The sequence below is a fragment of the Sordaria macrospora genome, chromosome 2 (assembly GCF_033870435.1).
Source record: "Sordaria macrospora chromosome 2, complete sequence".
Taxonomy (NCBI): Eukaryota; Fungi; Ascomycota; class Sordariomycetes; order Sordariales; family Sordariaceae; genus Sordaria; species Sordaria macrospora.
This window is the reverse complement of record NC_089372.1, coordinates 2,347,546-2,362,315: the sequence shown is the minus strand read 5'-3', so window position 1 is coordinate 2,362,315 and position 14,770 is coordinate 2,347,546. Positions and strand designations below refer to the sequence as shown.

At 52.0% G+C, this 14,770-nt stretch overlaps 2 protein-coding genes across 2 annotated transcripts; one reads left to right on the top strand and one right to left on the bottom strand.

Annotated features, from left to right (window-relative positions):
* Nucleotides 1-45: 45 nt before the first annotated feature.
* Nucleotides 46-2,475, bottom strand: SMAC4_06568 (uncharacterized protein). The gene is made up of 2 exons (XM_003345967.2): nucleotides 1,620-2,475; nucleotides 46-1,540 (listed from the first exon to the last, which is right to left on the bottom strand). The coding sequence occupies exons 1-2, from the start codon at nucleotides 1,787-1,789 to the stop codon at nucleotides 118-120; spliced, it is 1,593 nt and encodes a 530-aa protein (XP_003346015.1). The 5' UTR covers nucleotides 1,790-2,475; the 3' UTR covers nucleotides 46-117.
* A 2,346-nt stretch (nucleotides 2,476-4,821) lies between these two features.
* SMAC4_06567 (uncharacterized protein) lies at nucleotides 4,822-10,681 on the top strand. Its single transcript, XM_066090475.1, has 3 exons — nucleotides 4,822-5,397; nucleotides 5,537-8,513; nucleotides 8,573-10,681. Exons 1-3 carry the CDS (start codon nucleotides 5,336-5,338, stop codon nucleotides 9,761-9,763), a joined length of 4,230 nt encoding a protein of 1,409 aa, XP_065946080.1. The 5' UTR covers nucleotides 4,822-5,335; the 3' UTR covers nucleotides 9,764-10,681.
* The last annotated feature ends 4,089 nt before the right edge of the window (nucleotides 10,682-14,770 follow it).

Here is a 14,770-nt window from a genome sequence, read left to right as displayed (position 1 = left end):
CTTGACAAGCTATGACGCAGTAACGCATACGTAAAATCATCTCAGGTTCATCATTCCCATCATTCCCATGGCCGTATACCCAGCAGCCGCAAAGGGCACCCACCAAGACGGGAACCACTAATTCGACGCCCCATTGACATTTCTTCTCTTCACCATCCTCACCCATCTCCTCCTCCGCCAACTTCCCCTCCTTCCCATCCCCTCCTCTCCTTCCTCCCAGCTGATCGTCGGCCCAATCTTGGGCGTATTCCGACTCTGATCCTGACTCCTCACCGGCGTCTCGTAGTCCCCATCCCCCAACGCCGCCCCCAAGTCGTCGTTACCACCGCCACCATCACCGCCATTCTCATGTTCGTTATAGATATCATAAACCCACCTCTCACCCTCCGTCTCGACTTCGACGCCCGTAATGATCCTTTCCTCCACCCACTCCCTACTCCAAAGATCCAATGCCCACTTCTTCCCGCTCCACTCCCACCCCTCGGGCGGCAGCACGTCCTCAAAGAATCTCGTCCCCGTCGGCCGGTCCCCAGCAATCCGCGCCGCAGACAGCGGGTCGTACGGCGACGGACTGAACAGCCACGGCTCCCACTCGCCACTGGTGTCGCTGAGGCGCTGCAGCTCGAAAATCTCCACCTCGCGCGTCTCGGGCGCGTCGTCCAGTATGATGTCCGACCGCACCCAGGCATCGAAGGCCCGTTCCGCCGCTAGCGACGAATCGGCGCTGGGGCCGGGCGGGTGGTTCTGGATTTGTTCCAGCTTCCTGTCGTTGTCGTACACGGCTTGTTGCGTGATGCTTGGTTGTTCTTTTTGGTGGTCGCCTCCTAGATACTGAGCCTGCCACTCACCGATGAGTCGCGAGACGGTGGGGTGGTTAGACCAGATCGCCGCCCAGCCGGCGACGAGGCAGATGTAGCGCCACGGGATCATGTGCGCGGTGACGGTCATGAGGGCGCAGGCGCCGCACAGCAAGACGAAGATGGCAGACGACAGCGCCTCGTCGCTGAAGTTGGTTTTGGGTACAACAAGCGCAATGATCTTGTCGTGGGCCACGCTATAGTCGTCCATAACGTTCTGCAAGTCGCCCAGGTTGCGGAAGAAGTCGCGCGACAGCTCCTTGGTCGGCTTGAACGTTCGCGCAGGAGCTAAGGGAGGACCTCGGGGGCTGTAGCCTAGGTTGCGCACGGCGTGGGCTTCGGACGAAGAAGTAGGGGCCGGGTGCCGCGCGATGAAGGAGGGCACGAAGATGCCGAATAGGGCGATGGCGAGCGGGAGAACGAAGATCAGGTACGGGTCTAGGCAGATGAAGGTGTAGACGGCTAGGAGCGAGAGGGTGTGTGTCGGCCGCCGCCAGGAGAGCACGCGTAGCGCTTTGGCTTGGAACTTGAAGACGACCCCGATGCGCGCGTTGAACCGCCGGAAGTTGTTGGACATAGCGCCTACCGTGAAGCCGGGGCGTTCGCCGAAGGATGAGGGTTCGGCGCTCCCGCCGGCCTCGTGAGGCTGGCCATCGTCTACAGGGATGACTTGGGCGAGAAGTCTGATTTCAGCAAGTCAGTAAGCACTCACGAGTAGTAGGTGGCGGAATATCACCAGATAGGTAAGTAGGTGGGAAGTACTTCTCTAGAAGCTTGTCTTGTAAGTTGGCTGCCTTGAGAATCCCCCGGCGCAATGTCCGGGCCGTGGTGATCGAGTCGGTGCCGGAGCCGGAGCCTTGTTGGCCGTCATCCTCTTCCTGGATTGAGGCGTCATCTCCCGGACCGAGAAAGGCAGCTGCTAAGTCGTCCATGGCTATAAATATCACGCGGTTTTGGGTTGTTACGATTTCGAGAATCTCATTCTAGCCAACTTGCGGAAGCCCAGGGCTTTTTTGGTGAGTTTTCCGTCTGTACTTCGGTTTTTAATTGCCTACGTAACCCCGCTTATGTTTACTACGCCTTGGAAGGATGAAGATAAAATGGGCGTGTGAATGGAGGTTCGATAGGATGAGCAAGCGTAGGGTTAGTGTTGGAGTTGTAAATGGGACGATGATGATGTTGATGATGACGGAATGCGGTGCGAGGTGAGTGAGAGGAGCTGTGCATGTGAAAGCGGTATGCGCGACGGCCAGGGTGACATCTGTTACTGGCCGTTAACAGCCCCGCCCTAGCTTCACTGTAGTCGCCCTGCCTACTAGGCTGTCATATCTCAACCAAATCGACGCTTAGAGGGTGAACAATTTTGGTCGCACCATATCTTCTGTTAGTGTTTAGCGCCGGTCTATAACGTGAACATTCTCGATGAGACGTCATTCGCATCCTGCTCAAAATCCTTAAACTTCACGGCGAGATATCATTTGTCCGCGCCGCAAGTTGTCACAACCAAGCACGTTTCCAGGCATCTCAACGGTCTGTGACGACGGGCAAGGCCCGACCATTGAAGGTGTGGTCGTGAAGTAGGGGACCCTGCATGGCAAGCCTTCATTTATCACTACACCACAGTCCCTGTTCCTGAAGCAACCCACCCTCTCAGGACTCAAGAACAAGTTTATCTTGAATTCACACTTGCCCCGCATCCAACAGCTACTGAAATCCTGAGATCGGGCTTCCAGTTGGGCTTCAGCCAAGCCGGAGGGGCTCCAGTTTTGATCTTCGTTGGCGTCAAGTCCAAGGGGATTTGGCACCAACGACATGTCACGTCCGCACATCTTTCTACCCAACCGTGCTTCTACGGGCCAACATCGTGCCCGCTCTAACCCGCATCAATGGTATCGACAAGAAGTTGTTGAAAGGCGATCTATGTGAAGGTTTGTGAATGAAGATCAAAGAGGTACACAGTAGAAATGAGACGGTGACAACCCTGCAGTTCGTACCTGTCAACCCCATAGTCTACTGTACTGTCAAATGCAGTTCGGCATTGAGGTTCATCTGCCGGATGAGATTGGAAATTACTCGTTCCTACACGGCAAGGCGAGGGTACCTGGCATATTAAGTAGGTAGAGATATTTCTTGAAGCCATCGTGGGACCAAGTCAACCTTGCTTTGCTTTTGTTGTTTTTCATGTAACTTGGGGCAAATATACTAGCTGAACGCAAGGGAGGAATACTGCGTAGGCACGAGAATAAGACCCTATGATCATGGTTGGGTTTCCAGATCTCAACACCACTGCTGCTTGTTAACGTCGGTTCCTAGGTCTTGGCGTCGAGGATGCGCCGAACTATCTCCAGGAACCATTCATAACCCTACCAGAAGGATATGGCAAATGCTGTTTTCTCTCTAGAAACACTTTGAAATTGGACATGTGCCATGTGCTTGTCCTTGCCACGACTCTTCCTTAATATCGCCGCCGCCAGGATCCTCCCTTGGAACGGACATCTCAAATCTGGATGGACCTGGACTGGCTCCCGTCCCGACCTTGGCGTCCCCGCCATCTCTTTCAGACGAGAAGGTCTAGTCTCTGAATGAGCAATGAGCACCACAAAGTTAGGAGGGATTCGGAGATGCACTTTCGTATATCTTATCTCTGTCGAATTAGACTGTGGATGCCATTTAGGGGTGGATATCAAGGGATTGCGGAGAAGAAGAAAAGGAAGAAAAAGAACAAGACGAGGGGAAGGCCTTGAGGTGGATTGGTGCATGTGCATCTTTCCATCGATGTTCTGAATGGGGAGTTCCCGCCGTCGAGTCGGCTTTCTCCTTTTTTTGCTACTTGCGACTTTCTCGGTCCCCACAAAAACATTCCCCTGAGGAGTTGTTGCCCTGTGAAATTTTGGATTGTCGCTTTGTCTCTCAAGTCTCTGTGGAAGAGCTGGAGCAACCTCAATTCATCAAGCGCGGGTAGCGATGACTGGAGGGTAAAACACACCAAGGCTCCTTTATTTTCTAGGGCACTTTTGTTCGTTTCCACCAGCCGCACCTCGTACACGCACCCAGGCAGTTCACGCATGAGAGTTACGCAGCAGCGGCATCACAAGGAACCTGAGTGCTTGATAGATATCAGGTACAGTTGCGGTAAGATGGAGGCTTCTTGCATTTGGTTGACCCGGTGGCCGATGCTAAAGCAATGTTCCAACTGCATTTTAATGTTAAGTGTCTGCTTCATGGCGGCTGCCACTTGCCGGCCAGCAGCCGCTTGATGTCACGCCGGTTCAGGTTCTCAACCTCATTCCATGTTGCTCAAAGGGGAGTTGTCAGGCAGAGCGGGAGACCAGGTACAATCAGAGCCATCATGCCATCTCTTCTTCGCGAAGACGGAGCAGGATATTGCACACATGGGAAAGACCATGGCCAAGGCAGGACCTCATTGGGAGCGCACGCACACACATATTTGGAACTCGCGAGGCACTAGAGCTAAATACCTTAGCGATTACCCTGGCAAGCAGCCTTCCTTGATCAGGCGAAACCAGGCTAGTCGTAGAGAAGGGTAGCGGCCCGGTAGCACCACACAAGAGAGGGCAGACAGACACCTTGCCAGGTCATTAGCACAGGCCCCCAGGGCAAGCAAGGCAACAAAAGCAATTTTCCACTTTGTCTAGGTTCCATCCCATTGTTGCTCCCATTGCTACCATTGCTACTAAACAATTCATCTCTCGCTCGACCAAGCGAACGACGACCGGCTACTGTGTCTCGAACACACGCTCGACGGACGACGATTTCACCCGCGTCCTCGGAATGAGGTAGCGCTCGATATCCATCTCAGCTCCTTGGCCGGACTCTGAGCCCTTGACGAGAAGAAGAAGAGTCTCGCTGATCTGGGCAATGGTAGAGCCCGCGCGCCGTCCTCCCACCCGCATTGGCTGTCGACGACTTGGACCTAGGCTCGACGTCGAATCGACAACTCGGACCGCAAAGGACAGGATACCTTAACAGAGCTGCAGTGGAGAGAACTGAAGCGAACGCACCAACCAACCATCCATCTGAATCCCAAAGAGTGGAACAAACACCATTATCACCACCATCAACACCACCACAGTCCACCGCACCACGACCACGACCACCACCACTACCACCATAATAATCCGTACCGCCCTTCACGCCCACACGCACGCTGCTGTTGCTGCACGCTGCATGCTGCACGCCGGCCAAGCAAAGGTACTACTAAAAGTCTGAAGCAGGCAGACCGCCTCTCGCGATTCCTGTCGCCGGTCTGCCGGTCTCGCCTCGTCCCCCGTCAGCACTCAGCACTCAGCCCTTTCCTAGCACGAGCAAGAGGCTCCGTTCCGTCCCCAGTTGTGGTCGCGGTTGCCCGTACCTATACCGTATACCGCGGCCCTGTCGTCCTGACTGCTTCCGCTCATTGAGGCCCGCCTCGCGCTGCGTGACTCCATAACCACCGGCCTCACGGCTCCATTCCACCCATGAACAATAGGGAGCGGCACGTCCCCGCTGGCCCCAGAGGGGAAACCCAGTCACCCACCAGGTTGTTCCCGTCCTTGTTCTCGTCTTCTCAAGTGCTACTCTCTTTTGCATCGCGCCCAGTGGTGGCTCCCACGCCATAAGTTCCTTTTCGTGTTTTGGATGCAGACTAGCTAACATTGGCTCGTGGTTTTTCTGCACAGGCGCAAGGAAAACGCCAGTCCCTCCAAAATTAACGCTTACCGTCGACCTACCGAGGACCCTCCGATGCTGAGCGCCTCCTCGTTCAACAACCACTCATTGTTCTCCTTTGGCAGCCGGAATGGTAACGAAGACGGATCGTCGACTAGCACAGCATTCGAATTCTTGCCCTCGGTGAGCTTCGACGATCTTCAGAGCAGCCTCGAGTCGGCCTCGACCGATTTCAAGCTGGCCCACTATTCAACACCGCCTGGCCAAAATTCTACACCCGAAAGCATGGGCGGCCATTCCGACATCTCCATCAATGCGACCGGCGCGAGAGTCGCCGTTCAGCAGCCTGCCCCGACGCGGACTGCCAGGAGCGGGTCAATTTTGCGAAGACCTAGTATAACAAATGGCACTACCAGACAGGCAGGCTTAGGAACAACAGCATCCAACGCCTCGGGTGTTACGACCCCTACCGCTCCGGCCGCCATCCGTACTCGCCGCCCGAACCATTACCCTCCAGTCTCGAGTACGAACAACACGGTGAAAGCTCCCAGGCGCTCGGCTGGGCCTGACGTGCTCGGTAATACAGACGCGGAGGCACGGAGACGAAGGCCGAGTGTCGCTTCACTCGGGGAACGAAATGGGACGGAGCCAGTACGCACATCAGTGTCCGTAGACGGGGGGCCCCGTCCTATGCCCGAGTCTACGCGAACTTCCAAGGCGAGATCTGTACAACCGCCGCCTCGAGGGAGTGATGCTACTACACTGGCCCACGATTTGAGCGCTCTTGCCTTGGGTTCCGGTAGCTCACCTGGATTTCCACGCTCCCCCAGGACTGCGGTCAAGGCGTCAGTTCCGTCCTCGACCAAGAGGATATCTGTTATGCCTGGTGTTCCTCATACTTCGCACGCCACAGGGTTAGGCGCCAGGACAATCAGTCCGACGGATACGAGACTGATGAAGCGTATGTCACATCATCAACCCTCCCAAGCGCCAGTTCCAGTGCCAACAGCTCCGATGCCATTAGCTACATCACGTCCTTCATCTCGCTCTCCATCCATGCTGCCACGCAAGATCCCGACGCCAGCTTCCTCTCGGACTACCCCCGACGCGAACAACCGAAAATCCTACAGCTCTGGTCTTTCGGCTACATCAGCAAATAGCTACAACACCGTACGATCATCGACTGGCTCTATTCAACCGCGGATCCCGCAGAGTGGTAGCTCTAGGCTACCTGCTCCAAAGGGTGTACCCTCCCAGAGCACGGCGAACGGCGAGGAAGAGGAAGAGGTTCCACCAGTTCCAGCAATACCAAAGCTGTACGATTCGCCTGGCGAACTGTCGTTTTTGGACAAGCGCAAGTCCAATAGGGCGTTTGATACTAGTAGCATCAATAGCACCTCAACAGGGAGCGTATCTGGGGCACAGCTGACTGACCCACCGCCTGCTAAGCTGCAGCGCAAACCAAGCCAACGAAAATCTGTACACACCTCGACTGTGGACAAGAAGTCCTCTTCCTCAAACTCAAAGAAAAACCTGCAGCCTCTTCGTCTACCCCCGCTTGCTCTAGGACCCTTAAGCACTACAACTGCTGCCAAAATCGCGGCGCTTCAGGATCACAATGCATCGGAACGGAATCTTTCTCCTCCTGGTAGGCAAATCGCAAAGACGCCGTCGACACCCATGACAGCGTCAAGAAGCACCTACTTCACCACAACGCGAACTGAGGATAAACCTACTGTTCAGCACCTTAGGAGCACAAGCACAATTAATCGAGGAAAGGGTGGTAGTATTGACTCGTATAGCTCAAACGAGTCGATGGGGGGAGTGGTGTCGAACGCTATGCCACAGTCAGGAATGTCGCCATATATCGCGTCTTCTGCGGCCAAGGGTGAGAGCCAGGAGTCAGCGTTTTCCAATCGACCAAAGACCGGCGATCCCGATGCATCTGTTCCCCAGAAACCCTCTGGACCACGAGCGCCGAAGCCTGCTGCCGCGAAGTTGTCAACCGCGAAGTCACCACCACCTCCCACTGACCCGGAAGAGCCTCCAACTCCATCGTCAATTGGCACCTCCATCAGGCGGAAACTGAGTCTGTCATGGAAACGAAGCGCATCCAAGAACGGTAACAATCGGCCTGACAAGGCTGATCCGAACAGTATCAAACACGACTCTATGCCACCCCCAAAGATTCCGATATCGGCGACGCTGGGCAGCATGCCTTCAGCTACAAAAGCCCCAAGCCCGACGCCTTCCTCAAAATCGAATGGAACAGGGACCTACTTGGAGTCCAGGAGACGGAAGAGCTCAGCTTCGAGCCTCAATGCCATTGTTGCAGGGGACCGTCAACGAGGTGATGCGGCGGCGGGCAAGAAGGAATCTACGCTGGACACGGTGGCGGAGCGATCGATCCATACGTATAGCTCGGCGCAAAAGATCCTGAAGCCGAAGAACTCAAGTGCGACTCTGAGCCAACCCCGTGACGTCTGGACGGCCGATCTCGACAAGGATGATATGGTGGCCGAGGATGAGATGAAGAAACTCGGGTCGCGCCGTAAGGAAACGGAAATGGCGGCTCGGACACTTGACGCCTTACGCAAGCGTGCTACTGCCAAGGAACGCGTTGGCCCTCAGGAAGCCCTCAGGATTGCCGTCCTGAATATTTATGAGCGCGGCGAAATTGTGGACTATAAGGACGTCTACTTTTGCGGTACTCAAAATGCGGCCAAGGTGGTTGGTAACGTTCAGTCAGACCTCCCCAACTTCGGGTACGACGATGAGCGTGGAGACTACTCGATTATTATTGGCGATCATCTTGCGTACAGATATGAGATCATTGATGTTCTCGGAAAGGGCAGTTTCGGTCAGGTTGTTCGGTGCATCGATCACAAGACCGGCGTCCTTGTGGCCGTCAAAATTATCCGGAACAAGAAGCGGTTCCACCAGCAAGCCCTTGTGGAAGTCAATATCTTGCAGAAGCTTCGCGAATGGGTAAGCCCTTGACGATTGTCTACTCGAACGCATTTTTTCGCTAACACATAAATCTATAGGACCCTAAGAACAAACACAGCATGGTCAACTTCACCCACAGCTTCTATTTCCGCGGACATCTCTGCATTTCCACAGAACTCCTGGATATGAACCTTTATGAGTTCATTAAGTCGAATGCTTTCCGGGGCTTCTCACTCAAGTTGATTCGGCGGTTCACCAAACAGATGCTCAGTTCACTACTTCTGTTAAAGCAACACAAGGTTATCCACTGCGATTTGAAGCCAGAAAACATCCTACTCCGACACCCTCTACATTCGGAGATCAAGGTCATCGATTTCGGTTCCAGCTGTTTCGAAAACGAGAAGGTGTATACTTACATTCAGTCACGCTTTTACCGATCCCCTGAGGTTATTTTGGGTATGACATATGGCCTACCTATTGACATGTGGTCACTGGGCTGCATTCTTGCGGAACTCTTCACTGGTGTTCCCATCTTCCCCGGTGAGAACGAACAGGAACAGCTGGCCTGCATCATGGAAGTATTCGGACCTCCGGAGAAGCACCTCATTGAAAAGTCGACACGCAAGAAGCTGTTCTTCGATAGCTCTGGTAAGCCGCGTCTTACTGTCTCCTCGAAGGGCCGCCGCCGCCGCCCATCTTCCAAAACCTTGCAGCAGGTTCTCAAATGCGATGATCAACCATTCTTGGATTTTATTGCCCGCTGTCTCAGGTGGGATCCTGACAGGAGAATGAAGCCCGAGGAAGCTGTACGGCATGAGTTCATTACCGGGCAGAAGACTCCGCCCTCATCTTCCATGCCAGTGCCACGCCTTGCATCGACGCGAGAGTCGTCCCCAACCAAGCGTGTACAGAGTCTGAACGGAGGAGGACCTCGCCCGCTTCCGGAGCCACCAGCCGCCGTGACTACTAGAACCTCACTACGGTCAGGAGTCGTCGGCTCCGGTATGCCTGGGGGTCCTTTAAAACCTACTCTTGCTAGTAGTATTTTGCCTTCCTCCCGTAAGGTATCCGGCATGACGGCCTCGGGTAGCGGGGCGACTTCTGGCGTGAAAAGAGCAAGCGGAGGTACCACCGGCTCGACAGCTGGCAGTTTCACCTCCGGAAATGTGGGCTCTAATGGGAGCAGTCTACCGCGCGCAGCGGTCCGTACCACGAGTGCCCGGCAGCAACAGCAACAAGATCTCGCAGCTGCAGGGGCCACAGCGGCCATGATGAGCCGCAGGGCCTAGGAGGAACGATGGGCTAGAAGGGTTCGACTGGGTATAGGAAGAGCGATGGGGCCAAACATGGCAAACGTTGGGTTGAAGCGGGAAGTTTTGGGTAGTTATCACAAAGTCTTATATGGGTAAGAGAAGGCGACGGGTCACGACGTGAAAATTTCCAAGGGTCTCGGGTGGGTGTTGCCAAAGTGTCGAACGATACGGTACGAACGATCAAACGAACGGACGAACGAACGAACAGACGAAAGCGAGCATGGCGTCGAACCTGAATTTTGTTTTGAGTTGTCAGACCTTCCCTGTCGAAAAGGTGCAGTCATCGTTTTTCTTCCGTTTGCTTCTTTCTTCTCCTGTGCATCATTATCATCATCATCATTCCCATCATTGTCATCATTGTCATCATCGTCAACATCATCATCATAGTACGGTCGGTGTCTGCATGGGGATAAAGAGTAAAGACGCGTGTGTCAGTTCATCTTATCATAACATTCGCTTTATGTGTGTATAACTTACCTCACCCTCTCTTCACGGCGTTGTTACGAGTTTTTTTGTCTTGTCTTGGAGGTGTGGGCTCAGAAAGAAGGTATAGAGGTGTCTATAAACTATGGGTGATAAAGGAGGAGTTGTTGGAATGTCATGACGAATGGTGGATATATCGAAGTGGCTTTAGCACTGCGGGAAAATACAGAAAGGATTAGGAACTGGTTAAGTGGTGACGAGGTCTAGGAGAAGTGGTAACCAGCCACAAGCTGTCAATCAACCAATATCTCGTCCTTCGTTGAATTTGCTTCGCATTGTTTCTGTCTGTTCGAGATCCACCTTGCGCGTCGATTCCCATGTCCTTTTCAATGTGTCTTCCTGTTGCTGATACAGCCATATACACTATCTACACTATCGCCGTGATCGTCATGACCATGTCGATTCACCTCATCACCACGAACCTTGATGACTATCTCTTCAAAGAGATCAATCATTCTCCCTAGAAGAGAAAGACATGTTCGGGATATTAATCCAGTCAGCAACCCTGGGGCGTTGTGCTGGAGCGAAGTGGCTTCGCAGCCGAGGTAGACCCGTCTCAGCCACATTCTTTTCCGGACGTACGTTGAAGAGAATCCCGTGGTGAGAAAAAAAAAACCGACAGCAAGCCACGCAGAAACGGTGGACATCATGACACATTGCTGTCCGTTGGGTGGTGTGTGGTGTGTGGTGGTGGCGTGGGCGGCACGGCTGGCTGGCTGGCTGGCTGCCACACTCACTCACTCACTCTATGGCGTAGGCCGTAGAGTAAAGTAAGTAAGAGCTATGTAGGTACGTAGTGTGGGCGGTATGGGGTGGGAAAGAGGATGAGTAAGAAGGTTAACTTCACTTAATGGGATATGCTCTTGTTCTTCTGTTACCTTGAGGCACTGTAGGGCTTAGTCTAGTCCCGAATTGGGGCCCAGAAAGTATTACCTTACCGACTTGACTTCATGAAGACGAATCGGCCCGTTTGCACCGCACAGGAAGAAGTAAGAAGGAACACCGCTCGTCTTCTTCTGACTGAGAGGAAAATCTACTCTCCTCTCTATCTCGTGGTGAGACTGGGCATCTAAGTGAGTGATAGCTGCTAGCTGGGATGGGTGGATTTATGGCCACGCCTATGTTAAGTAACAGGACCAAGTCTGATCGATCGCTTTTCCTACCTACATCACTTCGTCCCTTCAAGATCCCACGTGTCTCATCAACCGGTAGGTATCTCGAGAGTCTTTACCTGATGACAAGTAGCAACTATGGTAGCAGGTAGTACTTATTGCCCACCCGAAGGTCTGCGTAGCCTAGTATAATTAACCCATGGCCTCCTCCAGTCATTCTGTGTCTATTCTCTCCCTTACGTTTGTCGTACATGACGGTCATCAAGTTAAAATATTCGACTCCTCGGAGTCACTTCTTCATCATCGAATGCCGCAAAATACCAACATTTTCATCATGATGCCTAGGCTTAGGTCTAAACTAAACTAGACGGCAAAAACCCGTGTCTTGGATGATAGCTTTGTCCGCCTACTCCGGCCCGGGTCCCATGTAGACCTACCTACATATTAAGAAGCATGAAACTTTCTCGTAGAACACTGTGATTTAGCTGTGTAAGTTCATTAAAAGCAGGCAACTGTTTTCGGGAAGAAAGAACCCCAGAACCTCACCAGCGCTTCTGCGCACAACAACGGAGAATTTTGGGGGCCGGAACGGGGGCGGGACTGGGGACGCGGCGCTCGAACCAAATCCCACTCGAGTCTCGGGGAGTGAGTAAGAGCCGCGGCCTTTTTTTAAGGCAGCAAATATGAAGTTATGTATCCAGTGTGTATGAGAGTTGAGGAGTAATGTCTGCGCGGTAATGAGATTGCCGTGACTCGATGGTATCGTGTAAGGGCCCAGGGGGTGTGTGGTCCTAGCTACCTAGGGTCTTGCGAATTAACGTTACTGTTGGTTAACGATGATTACCTGCGGTTATGGTGGAGGTGGTTTGGTAGGCTTTGGGGTAACCTGGTGTTGAGTACCAACTATACGGTGTGTAGGAGGCCGTTCGCAATATAGGAACTTGATGACGCAGTTATGTCGAGATGCTGTCCAGGTTCGGGGTCATCGCGGGCTGCACTGCCTGTCTTAATTGTTCCCGACGGCGTCAGGGGTTGGGTGAATGACTTCTATCATAGACCAAAAGGAAAGATACAGTCGGGGGGATGAGAAGAGATTGATGGCCTGACAATCACAACGTTCAGTTTTAGGCACCGTCATCCACGGACAGCCGCCGCGTATACCGGGCGACTGTCCGGCGGCAGTGATGGTAATGGTAACTATGACATGATTCTCCACACAGAGCATTGGGAGGGTGTTGTATGATTCAACAATTTTGTCTCAAAGAATGAAAAAAAGAACTACTTTCAGGGTTGGAGTACTGTGTAAGTGCCCGTCGTCCATCCCGTTGGAGGTTCGCAGGTAAAGTGGGTCTCTCCGCCGCATGTGGGGCTCAACCTTCCGGTTCGGCCTCCCGGATGATCACATGTTGTTTCCGCTTCTGCCTGGAGGAGGCCGGATGGGGGCCGGAACCGGACCGGGGTATGTTAACTGTTCTCTTTTGTCTTTGTCTGTGTCGGGTGCCAAGCGCACTGCCCCACCGTTCGTTGATCAGTGGAGATTGGACAAGGAATAGGATCCCGCCATTTCGATGTCAACGGTCAGTGTGGTCGGCCGACCGTTCACTTTCTGATGTCAACACTCAACGGCATCTCCGTCCTGACCCGGATCCTCCTCCAAGGTATCAAGTATCGATTCAACAGTTATTCGTCCCGAACCTGGAACCAGGGGCTGTGGCAGGTAAGATGTGGGAGGAAGTGAGGTCGAGACAGTGATCCGTTAGATATCTCGACAACTGATTGGTGGCATCTCGTCAGCCGTTTCGAGGCGGTGCTTGGACGAATGTGGGTTTCCTTGTGTTTTCACTGGTTCTAAATTCTCACGGTCTGTCAGTCACCGATCACCTGCGGACTCTTTTGGGGCCTTTTGACGTCTCGAAGTCGTGAAAGAAAACGGAGGGTTGGGCGGGAATCAAAGCGATTGGTTGTCTAGCGAGACATTGTTTGCAAATCCCCACTTGTGCATCGTAGGTTCTTGGCGTCATGGTTGTTGGGGGAAACAGAAGCCATCTTTTGCTGCTGTTTTCCAAGGGCGTGTTCCAATTTCCGACGCACGAATCCGATTCCTATATGAAATCGACCCCTATTGTTAATATGTAGTAAATTATACTATATAAAGAGTGTAGGAAGAGACTTAGGCTATTAAAAAGTATTAATTTGACGAAGGAGCTTTGTAATACCTCTATAATCTATTTGTAATTAATTTGTCGCCTATATAAGCTTTAGTTATCTTCTTAAAAAGGTATTGTAAAATACTAAGAGTTGTTAATTTAAAAATATAAGGAAAAGTTGTATTTTTGTAATTGATCGGGCGTGATAAGGATCTTATTGTACTATGTTATACTAGAAGTGCTGAAAGTACTAGTAGTTATTTCCTTCCCTTTATACAACCTTTTTGTCACAGGTTGGCATTAGCTATATAGTGTGCATTCTGAGTTCTGCCTTGCAAGCAGAACATCGTCCTATCTTTTGTAAGTTTGGCCGTCTGGGTATATACACCGTAGCCTGTTAGAGTATGTTCTGCTTAAACGATGGGTTCGATTCCTGACCGTGGCAATTTCGAGAGCGATTTTGAGATACTCTTATCGGCACTTAGTCGAGCGCAGCTTCTAAGAATGCAATGACAATTGAGGACTATAGATGCAAATTGAAGAGTACTAAAATGCTACGTATCAGCCCATTGGAAAATTTTCAACTTAGTGGAAAGTTGTATTTTCAGGTAGTGCTACATAAGCTGTCGTATTGCAATAAATCATCTGCGACATTGTCGTTCTCGGAAATGGGGCCAGGGCCGAGGCCTTATCTTGAAGATTACCGAAAGATAACTTTGCTTTAAGGGAGGTAGTGTCACAGGTTGGCATTAGCTATATAGTGTGCATTCCGAGTTCTGCCTTGCAAGCAAAACATTGTCCTATCTTTTGTAAGTTTGGCCGTCTAGGCATATGCACCCTAATCTGTCATATCAGTATACCAGCTAATCAGAAGTAACGAAGTTTACTGAAACAAAAGAAGATAACAATAAGAACGGACGATAAAACATTGAAGCAACCACAGCTCTCCGGGCTTCCATAATAAGACAGGATGAAAGTTCGGACTTAGGATTACAGTTGGAAATAGAAAAACTGAAAGTTTTCATCTAGTATTCAACAATACGGGTTTTCTCTTAGACTAAGAAAGGAAGCAGCACCGCTTACCTATTGGGTAGACTATTGTTAACGTGTGGCTAGTACTGTGCCTTGTAACTGCCTTGTACTACCTCATAGTATAGAAAGCTGATTGAACTATTCCTTTTACGAGATCAGTCCACTTAGCCTTCACAGAACGTACTAGAATGCAGAGGTTTTGCTACTGT